Source organism: Lutra lutra, chromosome 8, assembly GCF_902655055.1.
Source record: "Lutra lutra chromosome 8, mLutLut1.2, whole genome shotgun sequence".
In the NCBI taxonomy this organism is placed as follows: Eukaryota; Metazoa; Chordata; class Mammalia; order Carnivora; family Mustelidae; genus Lutra; species Lutra lutra.
Genome location: NC_062285.1, coordinates 64,225,375 through 64,238,725, shown reverse-complemented (window position 1 = coordinate 64,238,725; position 13,351 = coordinate 64,225,375). Strand labels below are relative to the sequence as shown.

Genomic DNA, 13,351 nt, shown 5'->3' with positions numbered 1-13,351 from the left:
TGTCATCTGCTTCTTGGAGGACCTAGACTAACACCAGAATTTTAAGAAACATAAGAAATTCTTCCTCGTATTGGAGTACTTGGTGGAGTAGATGAATAACTAAGAGGTCCTTATGACTTTTTCCCACAAAAAGTTATGAATCAGAATGGCATATGTAATGACCTGGGGCTGTGCTAGTTGTGGGCAAATAGGAAGTTTAGAAATTTCTCCTACAGCAGACAAAATCCAGTAAAGACACAGATAGGAAATAACCGTATGGCAACTGAACAAGAAGTCACTAAACCAATTCAGTAATCAGAGCATCAGTGCCTGACATGCTGCAGAATGGTTATGAGAAACTTCAAAAAAGTACACAGCACCATTCCAAGTGACTGCATGAGAACACTGTATTAGCCAGATGCAATGTCTGATTTTATGACATCTGGAAACGGTTTTGTTCAACCAAAAAGACTGCATTGCTTCAAATCCCACCAAGAAATAGTGAAGTTAACAGTCTAGGCAGTTGGGTTAGTCCCTGAGGGCCTTTGGAAGAAGAGAACCCACTGGGTAAAAGAAGAAGGCGGCTAGTGGGCACTGCTGGGAAAAGCCTCTAATTTATACATGCCACCCTGAAGTATACACCCAAAATTCAGCTCATAAAAATACTGACCTCTACATTGGCAACAGTGCTAACATTATGAGAAGATAGAAAAAGGACCATGAAAACAAAGCTTAAAGTTGGAAATAGAGGTATTAAGGCCTGATAACTATACATTCTGTGAGAGTTGAAGCAATGGACTAAAAAAGTTAGGACTTACAGGTAACTTTAGGATTCAGTTCCAATTTTCACATCTACTATAGATTTTAAAAATGAATAAATCTGTTTAGACATGTTGGAATTATGTTATACTTATGAGAAATTAAATAGAAAAGCAGAAGTTATACACATATGAAATAAGACTTCTGGCAGACCCTTAGCCCCTTCTGGTTCTTGGGCCCAAAACACTGAAAGCTACCAATCAAAGAATCAAAGTTCAGTGATTTAGTGAAATATGTAAATACCAAGACTTCTAAGAATGGGAAAAAAAAACTATATAGAAATTAAAGTTTGCATACTTAGGGTTAAAGAAACACTAGCATTCCACTAAATCCAATTGATGTTGAGTGTCAATTTTTTTTAAATGGTTGCATAGAGATATTTCAAAAACGTTTTGGTTTTCATTCCCTTCCTCTAACATGGACATTCCTCAGTAGCCACCAGAGAGAGGGCAGATGCTACCTAAAGTGGAAGGTGGAAGAGGAACTGATCAACTAAACAAGATGTAGAAGGGGAACTTCATGCATTTCCAGAAGAAAAGGGGCACAGGAGACATAAGAAACAGATGCCAAGATGTCCATGAGCCAACTTCTCCACTGAGGATGAAGATCCTAGAGGCAGAAGACATGCTAGTTTAAGGGAACTGCCAAGAGAAGTGCTTCAGCATGCTAAGTGGGATTCAGGGAAGGGACCCTCTGAAAGGGACCCCCACAAAGTTAGAGGTGTGGCAGAATGTGGTCAAGGGAAGAACTAAGTCCCCCTTGACTTTCAAATACCACAGAGGGTTTCAGATCTTTAGAGGATTCTGGAAGGTTACAACAGCATCACTACACCACCTTGCATGGTGAAGGTAGTGCAGCAGAAGCAAAGTAACTGATAATGGCTGCACAACACAGCAGCAGCCAGATCACATAAGTGGTATAGCCAGATCTCGCAGGGAGAGGCAGCACTGGTGAGAGCCCAGGACAGATGTCCAGGAGCCTCAACTGAGCAAAGGGGGCCACAAGTTCTCAGGCCTAGAATTCAGCTAGAGCAACTGAAGGATCATCACTCTACCTTCTTCCCAAACAATGACCTCAGGACAAACACCGTGGCTTGCTAGGGGATCAGTTTTCATCAGCAGTCAATGTATGCTTGAATCTAGCAATGTAGGGGACAATAAATATTAACAGGAAAAAAAAGAGGAATCACATCCTCATTTCAATATATTCAGGAAAAGTAAGTACAATTATATGCATTTATAATTAAAAGCAAACTTTGAGCAGGAAAAAGAAACTAGGAAAAAAGAACTACTCAATTTTAAGTTTGGCTCTAACAGTCCTTCAGTAAACATCAGTCTTCATGTTAAATGGACTGGCAGAGGTCAAAGTTAGATCACAGTCACATACACAAACATCAGTCCCAGAGGCAAGAAAGAGCAGAGCTAGAAGATTAGCAGTAGTAACTTCACAGGCATTATATCAAAGTTGATCTACAAACAATCCAGCTGGTCCAGGTTGTTAATACAACAATTTTATCCAAATCTAAAGACAAATCTGAGACTGAGGAGAAATGCATATAATGACAAATGGACTGCAGAACCTACCAGAGGTTCAGCTATTTGAGGACACCATTATTCTAAAGGAAGTTAATGATTGATTCGGTAGATAGAAGATACACAGTTATAAACATATAGCTAATATCAGTTCTGGTGGAAATATCAAAAGTGAGAAAGTCAAAGAAACGTCACTAATCTCATTAGTAATTTAGACTTCTGATTGGCCATGAACACACCACTAAAAGATACTTAGATCCTGGTATTTGCTGTATTACTGGAAATGTTCTATCTCTACGATGACAGATGTCCTCAATGCAGCCTTACAAAGAAATTAAAACACATAGGTATAAAATAAATTTTCAAAATGTTCAGTCTGATAAGGGCAACAAATCTTTCAAAAGCAAAGTGCATACATGAGTCAGATTAATAATGCATACCTTAGACAACCATATCCAAATTGTCACAGTAACAGGTGAGGATAAACTCCAGTCAAGACCTAAAAACATTTCCAACTGTTTCTTGATTTCAAAAAGGGGACACTGAATAATTTGACCTACACCAGCAGTATGCATCAACATGAGTAGAAATATCACTAATAATGCTTCCCATCTGGAGTGTTTTTCCATGCCATGAAATACTAAATCAAGAAAACATTAACCATGACCAATTGTGGTAGCAAATCTAGATTTTTCCAGACGAGCTAATTATTCTGAAAGGTTCTAGAAAAGAATATTTTTCTTTCCTTTGATATAAGTGACTGTGTAAATACTAGTGTTTCTGCCATTCTGGTGTTGCAGGCTTTCTACATGTAACACAGCAGAAAGGAAGGAAATTGTTCAAGGCATTCCATGTAACTATAGCTCAAGGTAGCATGAAAAAAAGAGCAAGGAGACCTTCCAAATGTATTGAGTAACTCACACCCAGGAAGTCCTCCTACATCAATTAACCTAAGAAGAAGCATTGCATTTGAATGTTAGAACCCAGTAACCAAATTCCTAGTTGTTTCTTCTTGAACAGGTCCTTAATCAGGAGTTAACGAAGTATCTATTTTAACTATTAAAACCGGGGGTTTCATAATCTTGGATGGCAAAGTGTTAGACCTATTTTCACTAACTTCTGATACTTAAGATTTCCTTTAATTATTACTGTAGGTAAAAAACCAGACATTGTGACTTTGTTACCAGTAAGATACCTTTGTATCAGAGTTGACGTCGCTATCTGGAGAGTTTATACTCATTATCACTACCACAGTAAATGGACCCCTCCCCAACAGATCACTTAGTGCATTAATGAAGGGTATAATGAAACCTTAAGTTGTAGTATTTGTAACATTTTGATTACGGTTAGTCCTTAACAGGAAGCAAATTAACATTTTACACATTTAAAGTATGTTGAGAAATGTCTTAAGTTTCCCCAGACTGAAGAAGTTTATGGTTAAGGAGGGAAAAAAAGGTTAGAACCTCTGCCTTCAAGGGAGATGAACAAAACACAAAGAACCCTCTATTTTATTTCATTTCCTCTCTCCACAATAAGGTCCCCCCCCACCACCCCTACACAAAATCTCCATTTTTTACTCCTGTCACTCCAATGAACATTTCTCACTTGCTGGCACCAGGTCCTCGCAGATACTGTCAGATATAGTGCCTTTTTTTTTTTTTTAAGATTTTATTTATTTATTTGACAGAGAGAGATCACAAGTAGACGGAGAGGAAGGCAGAGAGAGAGAGAGAGGGAAGCAGGCTTCTCGCTGAGCAGAGAGCCCGATGCGGGACTCGATCCCAGGACCCTGAGATCATGACCTGAGCCGAAGGCAGCGGCTTAACCCACTGAGCCACCCAGGCGCCCGATATAGTGCCTTTTGAACAGGGGCCGATTCAGTCTCTGTGGCCATCCCCATACTATCAAGAAAGCCAGCTTTTTCCTTTTGAGATTTTCGTTTTACGTATATTCATTTACTTCTAAATTCAAGGAACAGATTTAATTCGGGGGAGTCTGCTTAAGTGGTCAGGAGTTGGTGTGTCAGTGAAGTCAACTGACCTGTTGAAAAAGACACTTCAGGTGTGGCACAGGCCCCATAGGACCACTCCCTGATTCACTCGCTCAAGATCTGACATTTTCAGGAGTCTCCCTACCTTTGCACAGAGGGGTCAGTTTTGCAGCAGGTAGACTACGGATCCTCCAAACCCCTCTCCCCATTGCAAGAAAGAGTGGCCTCCAGCTTGGGTTGATGGAGGTGGAGGTATTAATCCCTCTGATAACCCCACCCCAGCCCCATCTTTGGCGTCACCAACCATCAACTTGGAAAAACCCAACTGACCAACTCCATTAACAAAGCCTGTAACTGGATCCCAGGAAAAAATGCAGAGGGGCCCGAGGGCGCTTACCAGTCCTCCACAGAGGCTGAAGACCGCTGTGTGATCCTCCCGAGCATTGACCTGGCCTCGATAGAAGCAGTGACGGAGATCCGGAGGCACCACTCCGCGCTCCGCCCCACGCGCCGGGGCTCCCAGGTGCACTTCGGTGTAGCCAGCGGCCAGGAAAGCCGCGTCCGCGCTGAGGTTCAGCTGGAAGAGCTGCCCATAGGCGCTGATCCGGTAGTGGGTCCTGAAAGGCGCGGGCTCCAGAGCCTCCGAGCTGCGCTTCCTCCGGCTGAAGTGGTGGCTCTGAGGGAACACTTCGCCAAACTCGTTGACCCGCGCGGGGGTCACCACTTCGTAGGAGACCAGCGTCCTTACCAGGGCTTCTACAACCAGAGAAACATGGCCACTGAGCTCCCCCTACGCGTTTCCAACTCCACGACCCCCAACTTCAACCAAACGCCCCAGGTCCCAATATACCCGGAGGCACGACGAATGCACACAAGCTGGCGAGAGCGGGCGCACACACATACACACACACGTGCTCTGCTTTCCCACATCCCGGACTTACTCCAACCTTCCCAAGCAAAGACCCTGACACGCACGGCCCAAGAACAAGCCACCTCCTTCTCCCAAACCTCTTTGCTTCCCAGCCGCCAACTGGTGCGGTCCTGGCGCACGCGCCTCTCTGCCCCCACGCGCCCCCACCGCGTGGTCCGGGGAGCCAGACCAGACCCGGCGCGCGCGATTCCTCGAAACCCGGCGCAGCTGCAACCTCTCGGGACGCCTGGGGCCGGCTGATCCCGGAGTCCCGCAAGCCCCTGCAGGACCAGGATCCTCACAACCCGGCTGAGTCACCCACCCCACTCCGCCCGCCTGTCCCACCCGGGCCCCTCGCCCCCACCTCGCTGCTGGAGGCGTCCCGCAGGGACCCTACCTTGCCTGGGGTGGAAGTGAATTTCCCAAGACCTGGTGATGAAGAGCGAGAGCTGGTAGAGCAGCCCCGTCAGCCACTTGGCCACCCGCATGGTTCCACCCGGGGGATCCCAACCGGGGAGGCCAACCCGAGCCGCCGGCCGCCCAGCCCGGCTTCCCCGCGCTCCGCAGCCTCTCCTCCCTCTCGCCCGCAGTGCTCTGCGCCGGCCGCCGCGGCGCCTCAGCAGCCTCCGGAGCAGCAGTCCCGGCCCCGGGCCGGACTGTCTCGCCACACCGCCAGCCTCCGCTCCCTGAGCCGCTGCTTCATCGCACTGCAGCCCCACAGCTCCCGGCTCGCTCTCGGCAGCCTCGCTCCGCTTCCTGCGCCCGCACTGTCCTCAGACGCCTTCTCCCTAAGTCTGGATCAACGCGAAGAAGCAACACAACCTAGCAGGAACGGTGCCAATATAGCCACCCCAGGCCCGGCGAACGCGGGGGAGAGCCCGCCTCTAGGGGCCGAACCCGGCCAATCAGCAGGAGGCGCTGCCCGGGCTCGCCCTCCCGCGTGCAGCCCGCCCCCAACTCCGAGGAGTGCGGTCCCCGCGGGCTCCAGCGCTGGGAGAGCGGCGTGGTGTGTCTAGTCCGAGGGCCAGGGGACATCATTCCGGGACCTGGAAAACCCAAGACTGCTACAAGCTGTGCGAGGTCGAGGTCCAGACAGGTGATAGGTGTGTGAGGTTTTTAGTTCTTACAATGAAATGAAAAGCATCAGCTGGAAAGTTTCTGTTATTTATGTTTCACGGTAATTTTAAACTTCTCAATCAAGCAAGATAAAATAAGCTACAGCGGGAAGTTTCTGTAGGCAGGGGATGACTCCAATGAAGCTGAATGACCAGGTCTCATTGGCGAGGGCCCCTGTGTGTTCTAGGAGTTGCTGGGAGTTTAGGAGCATTGTAGGTTGTAGTCAAGCAAGCACTTCTGGGGCTGAATTTCTAAGGAAATTCGAGGTGAAAAGGATCTCAGTCTCCACGGTTCCCGTATTTGTGATTTTTTCCCCTTCCAATATTCATCCTTGTACTTATTTTCGTATAAAGGGACCCCCAAATTATAGAAACGTCAAGCTCCACAAAACTTGTATCTGCATGTCATTTTGTAAGACTTTCTGCTGGCAGTTTTGCGGTATTAATTGTCCTCTCTTTATGATATCCAAATGACCCCATGTATCCACAATTCTCTACGTCATCCTCAACAATGATTGTAGCGCTGGGTCCCGTTGTGTCACCTGGTGTCTGTTAAATTCTATAAACCTCAGTAGCAGCAGAAAGCAGTTGTCATTCCAGAACTACTTTCTCATTTCTCAAATTCACCTGTTTGATTTGCAGGTTCCATATTGCTTCTCTCTGTCACCTGTATGAAAACAAAGGACGAGGAAGGGGTCAGATTGTCTTGAAATCCAACCAAGGGGGAGAAAAACTGTGAAAGAAAAAGTAAAGGAATATACGGGTAAATCGTCATAAACACAAAGGAATAGACTCTCAATTTAGTTCCTGACTGCCCTTCCTCCTCTGAATTCTAAACAATAAAAATTCTGTTCGCTTTGAATTGACCTCTCATGGCATGCCTCCTTACTTTTGTAACGTACATTTGGTTCAATTGTTGTTCACCATGGATGTGAACAAATCTTGTTTGAGGAAGGAGAGTTTAATTTTACTTTTAGAAATTACCCAGCTCTGTGATGGTAATTCTTCCACAATCAGTCCTCTTCTTTTGTACCCCTTCCTCACAAGTGTTGTTTCACCCATCACAGAATTATAGGTATCTAATTTCCCCCCTTAGTTAACCTTACTGTTCCTCTAAACAAAATGAAAACAGACCTTACCCACACCTGTCTATTTAGTGGTTATCTTGAGTACATTGTAATTTAGAGTCATTTTAATTACATTGCAGCTCTAAATGTATCTTTACACCAAGAGCCATGCCTTCCTTCATAAAAATAACAGAAAATAGAACTGCACCTGTGTAACTGGCTATCTACACAATGAAGGCAAAATAAATACTTCATTTCCGTTACTATTTGTCACTCAAAGTAGTTTTTGCAGTGGAATATTTGATTTTCAGCCTGTTCTAGTTTTTTGGAAATTCTGTTTTAAAAATAGGACTGTTTCACATTTTATTAAAGAAATGGGAAGCTGTATGAGGTGCATATTCTATGGTATTATAATTTATTTTATTTTATTTATTTGACACAGAGAGAGAGAGAGAAAGAGAGAGCACAAATAGGCAGAGGGGGGGGAGGGGGAAGCAGGCTCCCTGCAAAGCAGAGAGCCGGATGCGGGCCTAGATCCCAGGACCCTGGGATCATGACCTGAGCTGAAGGCAGAGGCTTTAACCCACTGAGCCACCCAGGTGCCCTGGTATTATAATCTTTACTATGCTCAGTCAAGAGTATTATTTCTCTCATTTTGTGTTAATTGTTACATTAAGATAGATAAATGTTACATTTTCATATAGTATCTAAGTAATTGAGCTGGGTTTCCACAAATCCTTTCTGGTTTCAATGCCTTTTCAGTATATTAGGCTTAACTCTTATGATATTCATATTGTCTCTCTTCCTTCCCCCTTCTCTGCCAATGAAAATGCCATGAGTCAACTAATCTATGCCTTTTCAATCACACAATTTCCTCACATTGATAATTATAGCTACCACTTACGGAATTTCTTTGACATGTAGGTACTATACAAAGGACTTTAGAAAGATTGCCTTGTTTAATTTACACATTCTCTCCACAGAACTGTGAAATTAAGTAATTTACCCAGATCATATATCAGGTTAGACTCAAATCCCCCTGGTTTCAGATTCCATACTTTTTATAAGAAAATTATACTGTTCATACCAGCTCAATTCTGATGTATTGCAGTTGTAACCAGCAACTCAGAAAATGAAAGCCATAGTTACATTAAATGTAATTTTGTTTGATTTGTAATTGTGACAATCATCATTATGAATATAAGCTATGCTGTGAGGTTGGCATAGTGTAGAGAAAATATTTTCAATCTTGCAAAGCAGGAATATTCTCACTATAAGCAAGATAGATCTTGTTTTTATAACTAATTCTACCACAACCATCTGTGTAAAGTTCAACAATTTACCTAAACTCTATAAACCAATTGTAAAATAGAGGTAAAAATAGTAATCTCATGCAACTGTTATGGTGATTAAAAGAGATAATACAGGTTACACACTTGGCATGTTCATGCTGATTATGATTTTTATTACGTTATAATATGGGACTGATGTTCATACCAAAAGGAACAGCTAATTGAATAGAAACTGCCTTTCTAATACTGGTAGGTTGGAAGTAGGTAATCAGTCTTCACTGTGTATCTGAGACTGGGAGTTTTCCTGAGAAGCATGACTTTCCGTGCTAAAACTTGGGAAGTCCTGGGAAAACTGGGATGAACTGGTCACACAAGGTTAGGTTTTTTTCAACAGAAGCAGTTTTGGAGCCAGGTGGGTCTTTGTTATGGGGGGAGGGGAGCTGCCCTATTCAATATAGAATGTTTAGCAGCATCCCTGGTGTCTACTCACTCAGTGCCAATAGTCCCCCACCCCTGTTGTGACAACCCCAAACATTTCCAGACATTGTCAAATGTCCCCTGGGAGCAAAATTGGCCCCACTTGAGAACCACTGACCTAATAGGGGGATAGAATTGGAAAATGATAAATGCACAGTAGTGGGTTTAGCAGGAAATCCCACAGATGCTGCTCCATTCTTAATTACAAATGGCCGGTTGCTAAGTAGAAACGCTATATATTGTAGCAGGTATGGGAAGTTATCCATCATTATAATTAAAACAGTACAAGCTGTGGTCATTATGTCAATTTTTTTTAAAGATTTTATTTATTTGACAGAGAGAGAGATCACAAGTAGGCAGAGAGACAGAGAGAGGGGGGAAGCAGGCTCCCTGTTGAGCAGAGAGCCCTATGCGGGGCTCGATCCCAGGCCTCTGAGACCACGACCAGAGCCAAAAGCAAAGGCTTAACCCACTGAGCGACCCAGGGGCCCTCATTATGTCAATTTTTAAAGCATTGTTATTTCCAGGTATGCAGAGAAGAATCAAGCTCCTCTGCCCAAGCAATTATTATACTCTGTTCTAATTTTTTATGTACTCGTCTGCGTTCAGCACCAGATTGTAAAGGTCATGTGAGGAGAGACCACAGACAAGGTGTTTGAGGCAGTATCCCCAGCACTAAATGTGTCCTCTTAGAATAGAAAAAAAGTTATTATTCATTACATAAATAAGTACTAATACTAAAATTTATATAACCTAAAAGAATAGGCAAAGTACCAGACAATCTTACCATCTGCTTTTAATTAGGATATTTTTACCATTTAAATTTAATATAATAATTAACATATTTATATTTAAGTCTGTCATCCTGCTATTTATTTTCTAATTGTTCTATTCTTTTTTCTGCCTTCTTTTGGATTAACTAAATGTGTTCTATCATCTCAATCTGTGTTAGCTATAACTCTTTCCTTATTAGGTGGTTAATCTAGGATTTATAACATACATCTTTAACTCATCTCTGACTACCTTCTAGTATGCAAATTGAATTCCATCCCTCCCAACTTTGGTGCTGTTGTTGTCATCATACATTCAACTTCTGCATATATTACAAATCCCACTTTGCATTGATGTTATTTTTATTTAAACAGCTATTTCCATCTGGTATCATTTTTGTTCCACCTGAAAGACTTTAACACTTCTTGTAGTGCAGGTTCTACTGGAAATGAGTTCTTTCTTTATTTCTTTCTTTCATTCATTCTTTCTTTTTTTTTTTTTAAGATTTTATTTATTTATTTGACAGAGAGATCACAAGCAGGCAGAGAGAGAGGAGGAAGCAGGCTCCCTGCTGAGCAGAGAGCCCAATGCGGGACTCGATCCCAAGACTCCGAGATCATGACCTGAGCCGAAGGCAGCGGCCTAACCCACTGAGCCACCCAGGCGCCCTCATTCTTTCTTTCTTGACCATGCTTCTTTTCTTTTTAATTTTTTTGTATTTTTCTAATTTAAATTCAATTAATTAGCATAGTATGTTATTAGTTTCAGAGGTAGAATTTAGTGATTCATCAGTTTTACATAATACCAAGTGCTCATTATATCACATGCCCGCCTTAATGTCCATTACCCAGTTACCCATCCCCCCACCTCCCTGTTTTAAGTTTATTTTTGAAAACTATTTTTTCTGGGTATAGAATTCTAGGTTGAAAGGGTTATTTTCCTTTTACATTTTGAAAGCTGTTGGTCTACTGTCTTTTGCATTTTTTATAACAAGAAATCAGTCTTCATCTTCTGTATATAAGATATCTTTTGTCATAACTGCTTTTAAGATTTTCTACACTAGTTTCATTTAATTTATTTATGGTATATCTTAATGTGGTTTTTTTTTAAATATTTTTTATGCTTGGAGTCCATGGAGTTTTGGGAGACTATGAGTTTATTATTCTCATCAAATTTGTAAAATCTGGGATCATTATTTTTTCTTTTTTTTAAATTTTATTTAAATATGCTAGTGAATATATAATGCATTATTTTTTATAAAAATTATGTATGTTTTTTCTTTTTCAAATATAAGTTTTTGTTCCCTCTCTTCTTCAAGGCTCCAGTTATGCATACATGAGACAGCACACAGTTGTCCCACAACTCTCTAAAGCTCTGTTATTGCTTTAAATTCTCTTCTTCCTTTCTGTGTCTCAAATGGGTAATTTTATTGACATCTTCAAATTCACTATTCTTTTCTACTGCAATATCTAATTTGTAATTAATTGTATTCACAGTATCTTTCATGTCACACACTGTCATTTTTATCTCTAAAACTTTAGTTTGGGACTTTTTGTATCTTACATGCCTCTACTTAATTTTTGAACATATGGAATGTTGTTATAATCATTCTTTTGATGTCTATTCTAAAATATAGGTCAGGGACACCTGGGTGGCTCAGTGGGCTAAAGCCTCTGCCTTCAGCTCAGGTCATGATCCCAGGGTCCTGGGATCGAGCCCCACATCAGGCTCTGCTCTGCAGGGATCCTGCTTCTTCCTCCTCCTCCTCCTCCTCCTCTCTCTCTCTCTCTGCCTGCCTCTCTACCTACTTGTGATCTCTGTGAAATAAATAAAATCTTTAAAAAAAAATAAAATAAAATATAGGTCAGTTCTTGGTCAATTTTGATTAACTGATTTTTTTCCCCTCAGTATTGGTCATACTTTACTGCTTTAAAGCCTAATAATTTTAGATTGGATGAATTTTACCTTTGTGGGTGCTGGATAGATTTGTGTTCGTATAAATCCTCTTGAGTTTTGGGCTGAGATGCAGTTAGATTTCTTGGAAATAGATCTTTCCTGATCTTTCTTTTAAAATTTATTAAGCAAGAATGAAACAATGTCAGTCTAAGCATAATTATTCCCCACTACCAAAGCAAGGCTGCTCTATGTACCTTACCCAATGCTCATTATTAGAGAGATTTTCCAGTCTGGTTAGTGGAAATGGGCATGAATCCCATCCCTGTAAAAGCCAGAGGCGGGGTTACTTCTAATTCCATTGGGTGATTCTTTCCCTATTCTTATGGAATTTTTTCACATGTATGTGCACTAATTTTAAGGCTGAACTATTTCATATTATTTGAGTATAGTGAGAAAATCAACTTAAAAGGTGGATGTTGCTGCACACATCAAGATGGTTTACCACCTCCTCCTGGAAATTTCTTTTAAGAAAAGAGAATTCCCAGATCATATACTGATCATGATAATCAAGTAAGGTAGAAGCCACATAAATATGTCAACCAAAAATGATAAACTGGATTGTAGTAAGATTAGGAAATTCTGTTCATCAAAATACATTATTATTTGTTATTTATTAGAAGAATAAAAAATGTGGAAGAAATTATTTGCAGGGTTTCAGAGGGGAAGGGGTTGGGAGATGGGGTCACTGGGTGATGGGTATTAAGGAGGGCACATGTGATGATGAGCACCGGGTGTTAGATGCAACTAATGAATTGCTGAACACTACATCAAAAACTAGTGATGTACTATATGGTGGCTAACTGAACATAATTTTAAAATTTTTAAATAAAAAATAAGAAAAAATTATTTGGAAGTCATACATATATATCAAAGGACTAGTTTCTAAAGAAGAATCATCTTGGAATGATGGTAAAATTAAGCACTTTTGAAGACACAATGAAGAGAGTAGGAAGTGTGAGGAAAATTATTTGTAATACATTTATCTGAAAAAAATTTGTATCTGGGTCACAATTAGAAAATCCTCCATCAAATCAGGAAAAGACAGATGACCAAACAGAAAAAGAGTCAAAAGACTTAAAAATATATTTGATAAAGGAAAATTTCAAAATAGCCCACACAGGAAAATGCGTTCAACATGATTGGTTGAGAAGGAAATGCAAATAGAAAACACAGTGAGTGCTACCACACACCAGGAAAATGAATACACTTAAAGATACGGGGTAAAAATGAACAGAAACTATCAGATGGTGACAAGAACTGGGTGTAACTGGAGCTCCCAGACATTGCAGGTGGGGGTACAAAGAGCTACCACCACTCTGGAAACAGCTAAGTATATAAATACTGTACAACTCCTGAGCATATCCCCACAAGAAATGCACCCATAAGTTTGGAGAGAGAGATGTACCAGAATGTTCACATAAGTACTATCTCCGTAATAGTCAA

General features: G+C 41.5%; 1 protein-coding gene across 1 annotated transcript in view; it reads right to left on the bottom strand.

Moving 5' to 3' along the window:
- ADAMTS20 (ADAM metallopeptidase with thrombospondin type 1 motif 20) overlaps positions 1-6,051 on the bottom strand; it is a 195,495-nt gene extending 189,444 nt beyond the window's left edge. Inside the window, 2 exon segments of the mRNA XM_047742257.1 lie at positions 4,718-5,076; positions 5,628-6,051. Of these exon segments, the coding sequence (XP_047598213.1) occupies positions 4,718-5,076; positions 5,628-5,718 (450 nt within the window). The 5' untranslated portion in view covers positions 5,719-6,051.
- Between the last annotated feature and the right edge of the window lie 7,300 nt (positions 6,052-13,351).